The sequence below is a fragment of the Arachis duranensis genome, chromosome 8 (genome assembly GCF_000817695.3).
Source record: "Arachis duranensis cultivar V14167 chromosome 8, aradu.V14167.gnm2.J7QH, whole genome shotgun sequence".
Classification (NCBI taxonomy): domain Eukaryota; kingdom Viridiplantae; phylum Streptophyta; class Magnoliopsida; order Fabales; family Fabaceae; genus Arachis; species Arachis duranensis.
The window spans coordinates 37,656,693-37,672,991 of record NC_029779.3 but is presented as its reverse complement, the minus strand read 5'-3'; the positions used below and the strand labels follow the sequence as shown (position 1 = coordinate 37,672,991).

Sequence of the window (16,299 nt, the reverse complement as noted above, 5' to 3'; positions counted from 1 at the left end):
TTAATTTATAAATTAAACTATTGAAATGATCTTATCTAAATTCAAATTTAACTTATTTAATTTATAAATTTAATTTCAGTCAGTTCATCAACTCACAAATTCAATCAAACTTTAACAAATAAAATTTAAACGGTTCATAAACTGCCTTGAGTCACTTCGTTCTAATATCGGCTTGTAATAACGTAGTTAAAGTTGAAGGATGAAAAGGTGGATTGAGAAAGAATAACGGAAAAAGTGAATAAGGAAAAAGTAGTAATATGCTCAATTGGTCTCATCCGTTAATTAAATAGACACTAACACACGCCGCACCCTCTCAGCCACCTCCCTCCACTCACCACTAGCCGTCGCCGACGAAGGCACCAGGTCCACCCTCCGTCGCTAATCTCACACCACAGCCGCAAAGCAAACAGCAACTCCAGCAAGTGCACACCAGGTTTTTTTTCTTTTAATCTGAATTTATTTTTATTGTTATTATTGTTATTGTTTTTTGCCATTGGTGATTGGAGTTGTTAAAATATCGATTGCTTGCTTATTGAATGATAGCACCAGTGACTGTAACACAATGCGGAGCAAATATTTATTGGCTGTATTTTGAATTGAACTTTTATATGAACGTTGTTGAATATAATGCAAGCATGTGTTGTTGCTGCTGTATGGTTTATTTGTACCTTTTGTTTTTCGAAAAAAAAAAAACCTAACTGGAAATATGTGGTGGTGTTCTTGCTGCTGTATAACGGTTGTTGATATGGTGGTTTCAGGCTTCAGACCAGGGCAGTTACGTGTTGTGGTCTCTCTGTTGCAGCCGCGGGAGGTGGCGCTCTCCCTCTTTGCCAGCCGCTGGCACGTCACTTCACTGACTAGTCAGCTTCTCACTCTATAGCTGCTATATTGTAAATATCTGATCTTGAGGAATGAAAATATGATCATGATCACTTCTTGAGGTTTTCTTATTTTCTTTTTTCAATTTCCTGTTCACAGCTTTCTAACTTGATCAAGGACATGGCGGGTGTTAAGGATATTGGGGTGTCTGAATTCCTTCAGGTTTGATTTTACTGCCGCTTTTTGGTTAAGCATCATGATATAACAATGCTCTTTGTTTTCTGCATTTTGTTTGCTGTAGTAACATAGAAGCTACATAATCAGTTTTAGCTTATTTGAGCAACTTTGGTAACATCATGTTGCGATATATTTTAACATGATTTTTAGCTTCAAACTGAAGATTTCCATTTCCATTGGATCAAACAATAGACCAAACTTGAGCTTGTTTTAATTTTCAGTTTGAATACTGTCTCTGATTGACCAATTAATTACGCTTATTTAATTTGGCATATGTGATGGTATTGGTGTTTATATGGTTTGTGTCTTGGTGGTTTTGGTCTCAGGGTACCTGCAGGCAATCTTTGTTTTTGGTGAAGAAGTCTCAGAAGCAAAGAAGTCATTTGCTTTGGGGTACACTTGGGAATAGGAGGCGGGCCCAAGGTTCAACTTGGAGAGCTTCTTCTTTAAGGTGCCAAGCACAGGAAAACCCTAGAGCCGTGGTTTCAGGGGCTGTGACAAGTTCAGTAGAGGAGCAACCTAGCTTGGTTGAGAAGCCTGCCTCTGAAGTCTTTCATTTGTATCGTGTCCCGTTTATTCAAGAAAATGCAGCTGCTGAACTTCTCAGGGATGCTCAAACAAAAATCTCTAATCAGATTGTGGATCTGCAGACAGAGCAATGTTATAATATTGGCCTTGTTTCACAACTTTCAAGCATGAAGCTTTCAGTCCTTAAATGGCTTCTCCAAGAAACTTTTGAGCCTGAGAATCTGGGCACTGATAGCTTTCTCGACAAAAGGGGGAAGGAGGGCTTGACTGTCATAATAGAGGTTGGCCCGAGGTTGTCATTTACGACAGCATGGTCTTCAAATGCAGTGGCCATTTGCCAAGCATGTGGTTTGACTGAAGTTACCCGTTTGGAACGATCAAGGAGGTACTTGTTGTACACTACAAGTGAATTGCAGGATCACCAAATCAGTGAATTCGCATCTATGGTACATGACAGGATGACTGAATGTGTTTATACTCAGAAGTTAACATCCTTCGAGACCAATGTTGTTCCAGAGGAGATTCGGTATATTCCTGTTATGGAGAAGGGTAGAAAGGCACTAGAAGAGATTAATCAAAAGATGGGTTTAGCCTTTGATGAGCAGGATCTAGAATACTATACTAAACTTTTCAAAGAAGACATAAAGCGTAACCCAACAAATGTGGAGTTATTTGACATTGCACAGTCCAACAGCGAGCATAGCAGGCACTGGTTTTTCACTGGAAAGATTTTTATTGATGGACAGCTCATGAATAGGACTCTTATGCAAATTGTGAAAAGTACTTTACAGGCAAATCCAAATAATTCCGTTATTGGCTTCAAGGATAACTCGAGTGCAATCAGGGGTTTTCCAGTAAAACAGCTACGACCTGTTGAACCTGGTTCATCATGCCCATTAAACTTGATATCACGTGATTTAGATATCTTGTTTACAGCTGAAACACATAATTTCCCATGTGCAGTGGCACCTTATCCTGGTGCAGAAACAGGTGCAGGAGGTCGCATTAGAGATACACATGCAACAGGAAGGGGGTCTTTTGTCCAAGCAGCTACAGCTGGTTATTGTGTTGGGAATCTTAACACAACTGGGTTTTATGCTCCGTGGGAAGATCCATCTTTTACATATCCTTCAAATTTGGCATCACCTCTCCAGATCCTTATTGATGCTAGTAATGGTGCATCAGACTATGGGAACAAATTTGGGGAGCCCTTGATCCAGGGCTTCTGTAGAACTTTTGGAATGAGACTTCCTAGTGGAGATAGGCGGGAATGGTTAAAGCCGATCATGTTTAGTGCAGGAATTGGGCAGATTGACCACCATCATATATCAAAGGGAGATCCTGAAATTGGAATGTTGGTTGTGAAGATTGGAGGTCCTGCTTATCGTATTGGAATGGGAGGTGGGGCAGCCTCAAGTATGGTCAGTGGGCAAAATGATGCAGAGCTTGATTTCAATGCTGTACAACGTGGGGATGCTGAGATGTCACAGAAGCTATATCGTCTTGTCCGTGCCTGTATTGAGATGGGGGATAAAAATCCAATTATCAGCATTCACGATCAAGGAGCTGGTGGTAACTGCAATGTTGTAAAGGAAATTATATATCCAAAGGGTGCTGAGATAGATGTTCGAGCCATTGTGGTCGGTGATCATACAATGTCTGTTCTGGAAATCTGGGGTGCTGAGTATCAGGAGCAAGATGCAATCTTGGTGAAGCTTGAAAGTCGTGAGCTCTTACAATCTATCTGTAAAAGGGAAAAGGTTTCAATGGCTGTGATTGGTACTATTAGTGGCGATGGACGTGTTGTATTAGTGGATAGCTTAGCAACTCAGAAGTGTCTATCAGAAGGACTTCCTCCACCTCCCCCTGCTGTGGATCTTGAACTGGAGAAAGTCCTTGGTGACATGCCGAAGAAATCTTTTGAATTTCATCGGGTTGTTCATGAGCGGGAACCACTTGATATTGCCCCTGGGACCACTGTAATAGATTCTTTGAAGAGGGTATTGAGTTTGCCATCTGTCTGTTCAAAGCGCTTCTTAACAACAAAAGTTGATAGGTGTGTCACTGGTCTTGTGGCCCAGCAGCAAACAGTTGGCCCTTTGCAGATTACCCTTGCCGATGTTGCTGTTACAGCTCAAACTTTTACTGGTGTAACTGGAGGTGCATGTGCCATTGGGGAACAGCCAATCAAAGGGTTGTTAAACCCCAAAGCAATGGCAAGATTAGCTGTTGGAGAAGCACTGACAAATCTTGTATGGGCAAAGGTCACTTCCCTTTCTGATGTTAAGGCAAGTGGTAATTGGATGTATGCTGCCAAGCTTGATGGAGAAGGAGCTGACATGTATGATGCTGCCATATCTTTGTCTGAAGCAATGATTGAACTTGGTATAGCTATTGATGGAGGGAAAGATAGCCTTTCTATGGCAGCTCATGCTGGAGAAGTTGTCAAGGCTCCTGGAAATCTTGTAATTAGTGTTTATGTTACTTGTCCTGACATAACAAAAACAGTGACACCAGATTTGAAACTTGAAGACGATGGTGTTTTGCTTCACATTGATTTATCAAAAGGAAAGAGGCGATTAGGTGGATCTGCTCTTGCACAGGCATTTGATCAAGTTGGGGATGAGTGTCCTGATCTTGATGATGTTCCGTACCTTAAAAAGGTCTTTGAAGGTGTGCAAGACCTTATTACTGATGAGCTGATCTCTGCTGGTCATGACATCAGTGATGGTGGGCTGCTAGTTTGTGCCTTAGAGATGGCATTTGCTGGTAATCGTGGATTTACCTTGGACTTGACTTCACGAGGTAAGAGCCTTTTCCAAACACTTTATGCGGAAGAGCTTGGGTTGGTTATTGAGGTAAGCAAGAAAAATTTGTCCATAGTAATGAACAGATTGAATGGAGTGGGGGTTTCGGCTGAGATCATAGGTCAAGTTACTATTGCTCCATCCATAGAAGTTAAGGTTGATGGGGTAAGTTGTTTGAAAGAAGAAACTACCCTCCTTCGAGATATGTGGGAAGAAACCAGCTTCCAGCTAGAGAAATTCCAAAGGCTGGCAGCCTGTGTAGAAATGGAGAAAGAAGGGCTGAAACATCGATATGAGCCCTCATGGAAGCTGTCCTTTACGCCTTCCTTCACTGATGATAAGTATTTGTCTGCAACTGTTAAACCTAAAGTAGCGGTGATTAGAGAAGAAGGGAGCAACGGAGACAGAGAAATGGCTGCAGTGTTCCATGCTGCTGGTTTTGAACCATGGGATGTTACCATGTCTGACCTTCTTAATGGGGCCATCTCTTTGCAAGAGTTCCGTGGGATCGTGTTTGTTGGTGGATTTAGCTACGCAGACGTACTTGATTCTGCAAAAGGCTGGGCTGCTTCCATTAGATTCAATGAATCCGTTTTGAAACAATTCCAGGAGTTTTACAACCGTCCTGACACTTTCAGTCTTGGTGTATGCAATGGTTGTCAGCTAATGGCATTGTTGGGATGGGTACCAGGCCCGCAGGTTGGGGGCGGTCTCGGTAATGGCGGCGACCTATCACAGCCAAGGTTCATTCACAATGAATCAGGACGGTTTGAATGCCGCTTTACAAGCGTGACAATAAAGGATTCGCCAGCTATAATGTTCAAAGGTATGGAAGGTAGTACATTGGGGGTATGGGCTGCTCATGGCGAGGGAAGGGCTTATTTCCCGGATAAAGGCATGTTGGATCGCGCAGTTCATTCAGATTTAGCTCCTATAAGATATTGTGATGATGATGGCAATCCAACAGAGACATATCCTTTCAATGTGAATGGCTCTCCTTTGGGGGTAGCTGCTATTTGTTCTCCAGACGGGAGGCATCTTGCTATGATGCCTCATCCAGAGCGTTGCTTCTTAATGTGGCAGTTTCCATGGTATCCGAAGCATTGGGATGTGGACAAGAAGGGTCCTAGCCCGTGGTTGCGCATGTTCCAGAATGCAAGAGACTGGTGTTCCTGAGATGAATATATTTATGGATTTCAGGTTTTCAATGTCACTTTTTATGATTTGATTTTACTATTCTTTCAGGTTTTCTTTCTTTGATTTTATTTCCAGAGAATCCGCTAACACTTTCAATCTGCCTCAGCTATTATGGAATGTGTTATATTCGATGGTGTTAATGAATTCTTTGAAATTGATTATCACCATGGAAATTCTCTCATGACATTTATAGAATAATTTTGTGGTTAAGGTTGTTGACATAGATTTTTCATCATTCAGGGTGATGATGTGATGATAATTAACCAAGTCCTTTCACATTCATTTTATTTGACTTGGATATATTTGTTCATAGCATTGCCTTGGTTTGTTTTTGCATCCTACTTTGTTACACAGATGCTGAAAATATATCTTTCTTTCTTTCAGCTGCAGAACAAGTCATGGAAAAAAGATGAAAAATCAAGAAGACCATGGACAATAGAAGAAGATAAATTCAAATGGTATTAGGGAACTTACCTGGATAGTATATAGTGGTTATAATAATGTCGTACTATCCATTCAATTCTTAGGAGTTTCTCTTTATTAATTTTATAGCTATGACACACATCTTAAGGTGCCTTTGTTCCTAGTGTTGAGAGTTGTAATACAACCTAGTAAAAGCCCCCATCCTCAAACAGGTGTTAGAGGAGGGGAAAACATACCGTTCTATGTGCTCCCATTTTTTTGGGTTTTTTTTATAAATAATAAAGCATGTTCATAAGAGGAACTTTCTCATTAAAATTTTGTACTCAGCTTTGATATAAGATGAATTTCGATGCTTTTATATTAGAGTAAATAATAATTTTTAACCACGAAAGATTCAAGTACTAACAAATTTGTTCATGAAAAAACATAACTAACAATGTACTCGTGAAAGATAGAGTCCGATTAACAAAACTAATCAAAATTTAAAAAATTATTTAAAATTTTTAAATTACTCTTTTACTAAATTTAATTTCACAACTCCTCTTCCTCTTTTACCACCACACACAGCTTTCATCAACTTACCTACCACCCCCTTTCACTTTCGTCGTCTCCATCTTTATTCCGGCAACTCCCTCATCGACTCCAAAGACTCAATTCCCTCTATTCCTTCTTTCCACCTCTCAACCACCCTAAAACGTGTTCTTGTTGTGGTTTTGGTGTTCCAGAGCCTCGATCTTTTTTTGGGGTGTGTGAAACTGTGAAAGTTTTCCAAAAAAGAGAACCTTTTTGTTGCAAAGGTTGGAGCTTCATTGTTTCATAAGGGTTGTGGTGGTGGCTATTGGTTCCGCGGTTTTGTGAGCTTTGTAGCGTATTGGTGTGCATGTAAGATTTTATTTGAGTTCTACTTTCATTGAAGGATTTGACCACCGCGGTTTTGTGAGCTTTGTAGTGTATTGGTGTGCATGTAGGATTTTATTTGAATTCTACCTTCATTGAAGGATTTGGGAAAGAGAATAGTGAGTTCGGACTGTGGGCAGGGGTAGGTGGGGGCAACTGTGGCGGAATTCTCTCTAAAAACATTTAGAAGCTTTGTGTTTTTTAAGAAGTAAATATGGTGGTAGAAGAAAAAAAGAAAGTGGAAAAGAAGTTGTGAAATTAAAAGGTAAAATACTTAAATAAATCAAATACATGCAAATATTACCAATAAATAATACGTGCATTTTTTAAGAGTATTTTTTATATAAATCGAATTAAGATAATTATATTTATAAATTTTAGTAGTAAATCGAATTAGACTAAATAGATTTATTAGGTGAGTTTTAACTACACATAAATCGAAACAGGTAATATCAATTTACACATGCATAAGTAAATTAAATAAGACTAATCAGATTTATGCATAGTGGTATATTTTCAAGTAAATTGAAGTACTTTAATTTGATTTATTTTGATGGAGATCAAAACGCATAAATCAAATTAGGATAAACAGATTTACTATTGTGTCAGAAACACATGTAAATGAAGGCAGGATAATTTGATTTAGTGGGATAAGAATCCCTAAGTATTTTTTATGAGATCTTTGTACTGAAATAACGATTTTTTATGAGACCTTTGTACTAAAATAACGATTAGATTAACATTGTTTCACTATTTTATTACTTATCACTCAGAAATACAAAGTATGTATTTTATAAATAGATTTAGAATGAATGCATTAGTATACTAAATCATTTATATATTAAATACTTGGAATTTGTATTATTTGAACATATACTCAATTATCTATATAAATTTGAGATAGTAAAATCCAAATAAATATATTTACGTAAAAGTAAATATTACCATCCAGTCGTCTCTATAATAATAATAATAATAATAATAATAATAATAATAATAATAATTTTATCGGATAAGTATAAATTTTTTTATGAGATGGATAAGAATTCTTTTAACTGGTTGTATTCTTTATTATTGATTTTTTATATTAATTTCAATTTTACATTTAAATATTCATTTTTGTTAATGGCCTAATAATGATAATTTAAGTAAAATAAAAATATTAAATTATAAAATTTAATATTTAAATAATTAAAACAAAATCATAATAACATAACATTCAATATTATTTTACTGTGAACACGTACTCAATTATTCTATAAATTTTTATTATTTTTTAAAAAAATATTATAGAAAATAATTTTTTGTGATCCTGAATACATATTATTATTATTATTCGGGCAAATCACTCTAATAAATTAATGGCATGTAAATCCAAATAGGGTAGCTAGATTTATATAAAGTCTTCCATCCTATATAAATCAAATTAGGCTTGTTAGATTTAGTATTGAGTAAATCAAAACCACCTAATTCGAATTATTATGGCACAAAACTATTGGCTAATTCGAACTAGCTCATTCCAATTACTATGGACAGTTTCAAAATCGTGTGGTTTACTAAATTGCCTGATAATTGCGGGAGTATAAATCTAAATTTCCTAATTCTATTTAGTTGAAATAAAAACCTCTCCTAGTATGTCTATGCAACCTAATTCGAATTGCTATTAGAATTTGTAATTCAAATTACTCTAATTCGATTTACGTAAAGAATCTCTTTGGAATATACATGTATCAAATTTTGATTTGGGTAATATAAGGTTGTACTTGGATTGTACTTTACCCGAAATTAAATTTGGTAAAACAAAAGTAATTTAAAAATGTGAATAATTTTTTAGATTTTAATTAATTTTGTGAACTAAAATCTATGTTTTATGAATACATTAGTTTTGTTTTTTTTCTATGGATAAATTTGTTAATACTTAAATCTTTTATAGTTAAAAATGGTTATTTATGCTTTATATAATAACACGTGAATTGAACTATTACCAAGTCATTTTTTTTTTCAAAATGCGAACATGAGTGGATGGATGATGGATCATAGGTCAGACAATGTATTTTTGTATTTGTTAAGCACAACCACCTACAGTAACTTAATTTGCTCAAGTTATCCCATGATGAATGGTATGTTAATCGTTGACCCCATCGACCATTCTAAGTTGTTATGATCGGTTATTAGATGTTATATATTCTTGCAATATTCTATGTTCGTCATAATTAGAGAGTCATGTCCATATGCATTTTGTCCTAAACTGAATGCTGCTCATTGAGAACATAATTTTCTCGTATGGAAAGAGATAATAATCTTCATAGTCTATCAAAAAAAAAAGAAATCATAATCGTCCATTTTATGCCTGTCTATTATTTTTGTACAATATGTTCTATCTACATAGTGTGATAAACAATATGCTCTTCTATTACATAGTAGGATAAAGCTTTATTGTGTACTCTTCTCTTTACCTCCATTGATGATGATATATATACATGAGAAGTGTAGGTGGGTACAAACTTAACAGTGACTATAAAGATATCCATATATTGGCAATTAAAGAGTAACACTCGTTCACCCACCCAAAAATAATGTTTGCATGAAAATAGTTGATTTTAGACCAGGAACCCCATGGTGGCATCATGACAGTTAAATCCCTGGAGCTAACTGTAGGTTAAGATTCCAGAGACCACAACATCTTCAAAACTGCATTTGCATTATATTCAAAATTTGATGTATTGGTCATGGCCAAAAAATCATAGAAATTAAACATGTAATCCAAGACAAACATGGAGACAAGAAAATAGACCAATATATTAGTCCAATCTAATGGGAAGCAAGTGATGATACAAAAACTACACCAATTGACCGGTCCAAGGGAAGGAAAATATAAGTTGAAAACCAGAATACCATGGAACAAGGTTTACCATAATTTATTCCTCCTAGGCGCACCAACCGCATCATCTACGGTTCAGAAAAGCTTGTCATGCCACCACCTAGTTCACTGGATAAATTGGTGCACCCTCAGTTGCCACTTCAATTTGGATGTTACCTATAAAGGTAGATATGGGGTATGGACACAACCATCCCCATGCCTTTGTATGATAATATTAAAAGACCATGGGAATCCCAACTTACACCTAATCCTGCACATACTACCCCACTACATGCTCTCTAGAAGACCACCAACCCCGTAACAGGAAGCTCCCCCGTCAGAAGAAAAAGACAAGACAAGAGGAACATATCAAGCCAAGTTTATCATAATACACAATAGGCCTGATTGCAAATTTGTCACAAAATTCTACATGGCAAATCAGCAATATAACAAGTAAAACATAAGAAGAGGCCAAGACTTCCAAGGCAGATGAACCTGATACTTCCACAGCAGAAATTGCTCTGAAATAATTAGAAGCATAAGGTTGTCCCCATGTGATTTGGTGCCATTTTTTACTTCGAAGACAATCTCCTTCAGGAATCTGGATTATAATCAACTCAGCACTGACTCCGAGTTCACATGGCCGCCATTACCGCCACCATTACTGTTGAATCCAACTACGGGCATAGAGCGCTGAGCAAAATCAAGCAATAGCTTTTTCTGGCGATCATCAGTGTGGGGTAGACTGGCCCGTAAGAGCTCAACTGGCATTTCCCTACTAATAGCTCTGGCAGCATCTGAGCCAATACCACCCATATTTGGTATACCTTGAACAAGCAATGATTGCATGACACTGTCATATTTGGTCACACAATACTTGGTCAGAAGGCCAAAGAATTCATCAAATGAAGCCTGCCAAAGGGAACGATTTGCAATATTATAATGGCTAGCAGCATGAGGATCAGTCAGAAGTTCAGTTGCCTTCTCAAGCACAGACACCAAAACAAGGGAAGCCCCATCTCCAGCAGGGCTTCCAAGTGGACGTAGAGGAGGCTGCTCAGAAGAACAAACAACTGCTGCTAGACAAGCACTTAGTGCACCAAGATCCATTTCACGGATGCACTTTGAAACAACCCTTGCAAGGTTACTTACAGTTTCTGCAGCAACTGGATCTGAGGGAAGACCACCAAATAAGAATCTCAAATGACGAAAGATTGCCATGCACACAATTCGCATTAGCTCACCACCTGGAAAAAGCAGCTGAAGATACTTAGCAAGAAGCTTCCGACCCTTGGGTAGAGAAACTATCCTGAGAAACACAAGGTCATCTTTTGCAGCAAGCCCAACTGTATGTCCAGTCTTTCCCAGTGGATCAACTAACTGAAGTGATGCTGCAAGTCCTTCCAGAAGACTCTGCCGCTTCCGTTTTAACTGAATTCCACCATCCTGAAGCTGATTAAACTGTAGGAAACGATCAATATCATCTACATCAAGAAGAAGACAAAGACCATCCTCAATTGTGACCCTTGCTGCAAGCATTGGCTCCTTTTCAAGGGGCTTCTCTGATATATTTTGCTCATTGCCACCAGCTGGAGAGGAATTTGGAGGATCAACTTCTAGAAGAGGACGGGGCCTCCGGATTGATGAGAAAGGAACCCTTCCTAGAGCATCAACCTGAAGAAATGCATGTTGTTCAGTATTAGTAGAGGCTCGCAGAGGGAGTTCCCTTATTTGATTTGGACAAAAGTGATGCCTCAGCTTAGCACCTGCTGATCTTTTCGCAAGACAGGCTTGGTTGTAATAATCATCTACATATGGATCATTACTATGAGTTGCTGCAAGCTGCACTCTCAGAATATTCTCAATTTCCTCAGTTGACATATGCTTAGACCTAAATCGAGGCCATCCAATATTACTCTTCATGTTACTTATATCAAAACCCTGAGGGGGGAACCGAAAGTTCTGTCTACCTCTTTGAGCTGATTTTGGTATTTGATCCCTTAGTTCCATTAGCCCAGCCATCTGATCAAAGGGTAAACCTGAGGAAATACTAGGGTTAAATAAATGGGACTGCAAACCAGGTAAATATCCTGTTGAAGGCTGAGGGGGACGCATCCTCTGCTGCTGTTGCTGTTGCTGCTGCTGCATCTGAGTCACTAAGTGAGGAGGTATTGATCCATTATGAAGAGGTAATTGCTGCTGCAATAAATTGTTCAGAATGTTGGGAGGATCTCCAGAATATAATTCACCTTGGTTGAGCCATTGATTCGGCATTCGATTATTAACAGGAGATCCACTAGGAAACTGATGCAAATTCCCACCAAAATGAGACCCATGGGAAAGGCCAGCCAATGGGATCTGGGAGTTAGGCAAATGAGATTGATTAGGTGAAGACATTGGCATCTGTGACCCACCAGCATGAAATGGGATATTCAGATGGCCCATGCTCTGATTTGGGGAATCTTGTTGTTGCATGCCACCAAAGTGAGGATAAGAAGAAAAAGAAGATTTTGGCACCATAATTGGTTCACTAGAAAAATGTTGATGTTGCTGCTGATCAGGATATGAGGATGTTCTATACAACAAGCCCTTAGACTCTTGTAACAGAGCCAATGAATTATGTGGTTGTGATGACCATCTTTTGAGATCCTGACCACCTTCACTGTCATAATCATGCTGATCATACCAATTATAAATATCATCCCTATGTGCCCGTTCAGCAGCAGATGAATCTAGACACAAAGAAACCCAAATTAACATAAATGATAAATGGATCAACCAAGGAAAGAAGAGTAATACAGTTGACAATATGGTCTTTCAAATACATCTAGCCAACAACATGAATCACATTTCATTAACACAAACCTGTTCTGATTAAATCATGGCATAACCTAATGGGGTGCTTGTAAGGCAGTGTTCATGATAAGATTAATTTTAATTTTATTATAGAAGAACTTTGACTTGAATGGTTATAGCCAATGAAATGAACCTTAACTTCATCAGCACCAAATAAATATGCCCTCCTTTTCTAATTATATCATGTTAAATAATAGAAAGGCATTTGACAAGAGACATTGAAGAATAAATTGCTCAGTTAACAGATGGGTCAGGCCACATAGCATTTAGGGCTATTTGTGCAATATATTATAAATATAAGGAGGTTTTGTGGTGGTGGTGATCAGTATGGAAGGAAGGGATGCAAGAACTTTTAACAAATTACAGGTTAGGAAGGAGCACGTCACTCTTAATATGTATAATAAATCCATAACTGGCCATTCCTCGTAAATATTAGATAGTTGGTCATTCCCCTATTTGTTTCAAATTATATAATTCGTCAACTCACTTTCTCTTGATCCATGTTCACCAATGAGTCCAGCACTTGACCCACTAACATCCTTGTTCAACTGAAATAAGACAAGAACCTAAGGTCAGTGTCAATCAACATAAAGCTATTTAAATAAGCCAACAACATATACACTATTAACAGGCAACTACTAATTAGCATTGTAGTGAAGAAACAGACAATTAACATCGTTCTCAAACACCTTCCCTGTGTAACTCTTTCTTCTAAAGAAACCCATTATTTAACACGGAAACAAAACCTTGGCTGCATTCCACATATTCCTCTGATATTACATTCATCAAACGTGACAGTTGAGGAGTGAAATTGTAGAATAATAATACTCATGCTATTGTTTAAACGTTACATACCCTTGTTCCCATAGAACTTGCTCTCTCAAAAACTTTCTTACTGAAACTAAAGCAAAACATCATCCTCCTTAGTTCATATTCCACAATTACCAGTCACTATTGTTCCTTGTGGAGAGGAGAGATGATTCATACATCATAACATAGAAATGCATTGGGATTTCCTTTTCTTCCTCCCTTTATGTTACTAAATTGGCCAATCCAAATAGGTTGACATAAATGTTAAGTGCCAATGTTTTGGCCAACTAATCTAAAAAAATGTCCTGCATCAAGAATAAACATGAAGCACAAATGCTGAATAATCTAACCTTTGAAAATGTTGTTGTGAGATCGTCAACCTCTGAAGTAGATCTTAAATCGTCACCCTGCAATGCAAAAATGAGAGTTAATTACAGAAAGAATAAACCTCCAAGCAATATCTTTTTCAACCATTCAGGTGTGCTTAAGTAACTATTCAGTCAGAAAAAGAACAGCCATTAATGAACTTGTTATTTCCTAATATTTATGTAATCAAAGAAAAATTGTCCAGAAAGATTTTGACCATGATTGCATAGGACAAAACAAATCACTTATGCTAAGAAGGAGGGAGATCTCCATTTAAATTCCTTCCTTGGTTTCCAGAACCACCAATGAAACAATGACCAAAAAATTTAGAAGTATGCAAAACAAATGAAACCATGCTTTATCAAAGACTTATGTACTTTTTTTGTAAGTTGTAATTCCATCCCTTTGTCCAGGAGAATTCACTGTATCAGTTTAGCTCCATTAAGTATAGCAAAACAATTGGATTGATATATCAAGTCTAACAACCATTTAAAAGGAGCAAATCAATAATAGATACATCATTAGCTTATGAACAAGTACAAGAAGCAGGAATTGCAAAAAGATAAGTATAACACTTACAATGTTAAAAGAAAAAGAAAAAGAAAAAAGAAAAAACATTACAACCAGTTATGCAAAAGGAAAATTGCACATACTGTTTAGTGTCTACTCACAAAATCCAAAAACTTTATTTAAGGAACAAATTATGCAAACTAGATCACAGTCATTTTAAGATGAATGGCATTATGTAGAAATAAATATGCAGACACCTAACCTCTTCTCTATTGAAAAAAATCTCCTCCTCTTCATCAAATCCAACAGGAGGCAATTCACCATCTTCATCCTCTAAACCCCCCAACTCCACTTCCTCAACAAAATCTTTTCCAAAAAAGTCATATTGTGATGCATCAAATACTGCATTTTCTGCACGACACAAAAGTATGAGTCAAAAAACTTCTTCCAAATTCTTCAAATCCAGGAAAACAATATATAAAAAATTCAAAAGTAAAAGTAAAGAGATGTTAGTAGATACTTTGAACCAGAAGAAATCCAAAATTCACAGCATATATAGACAGTAGCTTAACATTGCACTACTTGAGCTGTTGAGCAGATATTATATACATAATATAGACCTTAAGGGCAACTCATCTTATAGCATAAAATTAATAAAGAAAACAAAGTGAATAATTTTTAATAAAAAAGAAAAAATTGTGTAACAAAATCAAAATTGTTTTCCAGTTGCTATTCAGTTCTAACATGCTTCCAATGCTTAAGGAAATTTGCAAGACTGACCAGATTATGGTTGTGTTTGTATGTGCGCACAAACCAAACTAGGTTGTCCTTCTACTTCGCATTAACGAATGCTCAAACGCTAATCCTCAATCCCGACACATACAAAAATATTTTACTTACACTTCAGTGACTTCAAAAACTACTAAGCAAAATATGGTCAGAGGGCAAGCCCAGAACTATAGAGGAAAAAAAAAAGAGCCTATGGGAAGACAGAATGAATATATGTGCTAAGGCTCTCCAAACCTTATCTCTTCACTCTGAATTGTTACTGTCTTCTATACATTTTCGTTACTAACTTGTAACTTCTAACCACAAAGGACCATTAATCAGCAGAACTATCAACCCGTAAAATCTAACTACAAAGGGCCATTAATCAACAGAACTATCAACTCTACCACAATCTCCAGGTTCAGCTATACCTTGCAGACCATAACACCCCAAACTAAATGGCTGATAATTGAGCTTCTGTGAACTGAATATATAACACAGAAAATAAACACCTTTAGGGCACAAAACAGACCAATTTCATTAACACGGTAGTAAATCATGCATCAAAATTCCCATACTTCAAATCAAATTAGTGGCTAAAACGGACCAGATCTACAGGAACAAAAGCTGAACAAAATAAACACCAATAAAAGGGGAAATTTGAATCCAAGAAGGTGAAGCGAACCTGAGGAAGCACCCCCTAATTGCCTAAGATCCTCTGTGGTAGGAGCTCCTCCAAGATTACCCCCAGCTCCAAACACATCCATATCCACCATGAAAAGCAGGGTAAATTGTCAAAAAGATAGAAACTTCAACGAGTGGAATTGGGAGAAGACGAAGAAGGGCGAAGACCTGCGCTGAGAATCGAGTACATGAGAACAAAAAATGGCTTCGATTTGGATCAGAGAGAAACGGAAGAGAGAGAGAGAGAGAGAGGAACCCTACGCAGAAGATATTGATCGAAATTTATCGTAGAATTTTGTTTGGCGTTTGTTTTTGTTTTTCTTTTTTATTTTGGAGTGGGTTATTTGTTTACTTCCACTCCTATTTGTTGTATTTTAAAGAGTTATCTATCAATTTATTATCTAAAAGATTTAAATCCTGACACACAATTTTTTAAAAGATATTATTAAAAAAATAATTTTAAAATAATCTGAAAATGTAACAAAAAATTAATAAATATTATATATTTTATAAATGATAAAAAAATTATATTTAATA

General features: G+C 37.0%; 2 protein-coding genes across 4 annotated transcripts; one reads left to right on the top strand and one right to left on the bottom strand.

Moving 5' to 3' along the window:
• The first annotated feature begins 290 nt into the window (after positions 1 to 290).
• Positions 291 to 6,306, top strand: LOC107462586 (probable phosphoribosylformylglycinamidine synthase, chloroplastic/mitochondrial). Of its 2 annotated transcripts, none has more exons than XM_016081195.3 (5): positions 291 to 433; positions 759 to 860; positions 979 to 1,041; positions 1,383 to 5,591; positions 5,973 to 6,306. In XM_016081195.3, the coding sequence occupies exons 3-4, from the start codon at positions 1,000 to 1,002 to the stop codon at positions 5,565 to 5,567; spliced, it is 4,227 nt and encodes a 1,408-aa protein (XP_015936681.1). In that variant the 5' UTR covers positions 291 to 433; positions 759 to 860; positions 979 to 999; the 3' UTR covers positions 5,568 to 5,591; positions 5,973 to 6,306. The 2 variants fall into 2 exon arrangements, with proteins under 2 accessions (XP_015936681.1, XP_015936680.1); XM_016081194.3 differs by having other exon boundaries at positions 759 to 890.
• Positions 6,307 to 9,685: 3,379 nt separating this feature from the next.
• LOC107462595 (protein PAT1 homolog) lies at positions 9,686 to 16,114 on the bottom strand. Of its 2 annotated transcripts, XM_016081206.3 has the most exons (6): positions 16,024 to 16,114; positions 15,764 to 15,930; positions 14,573 to 14,721; positions 13,785 to 13,841; positions 13,112 to 13,172; positions 9,686 to 12,500 (listed from the first exon to the last, which is right to left on the bottom strand). In XM_016081206.3, exons 2-6 carry the CDS (start codon positions 15,852 to 15,854, stop codon positions 10,381 to 10,383), a joined length of 2,478 nt encoding a protein of 825 aa, XP_015936692.1. In that variant the 5' UTR covers positions 15,855 to 15,930; positions 16,024 to 16,114; the 3' UTR covers positions 9,686 to 10,380. The 2 variants fall into 2 exon arrangements, with proteins under 2 accessions (XP_015936692.1, XP_020985172.1); XM_021129513.2 differs by lacking the exon at positions 16,024 to 16,114 and having other exon boundaries at positions 15,764 to 16,017.
• Between the last annotated feature and the right edge of the window lie 185 nt (positions 16,115 to 16,299).

Bases quoted from the DNA above. Each gene is read 5' to 3' on its own strand.
- LOC107462586 (XM_016081195.3), top strand. From the start codon at position 1,000: ATGGCGGGTGTTAAGGATATTGGGGTGTCTGAATTCCTTCAG. The intron at 1,042-1,382 runs GTTTGATTTTAC...TTTTGGTCTCAG, and splicing joins GGGTGTCTGAATTCCTTCAG to GGTACCTGCAGGCAATCTTT.
- LOC107462595 (XM_016081206.3), bottom strand. From the start codon at position 15,854: ATGGTGGATATGGATGTGTTTGGAGCTGGGGGTAATCTTGGAGGAGCT. The intron at 13,842-14,572 runs GTTAGGTGTCTG...TTTGCATTGCAG, and splicing joins TTTTTTTCAATAGAGAAGAG to GGTGACGATTTAAGATCTAC. The intron at 12,501-13,111 runs GTGAGTTGACGA...CTTTGTGTCTAG, and splicing joins TGAACATGGATCAAGAGAAA to ATTCATCTGCTGCTGAACGG.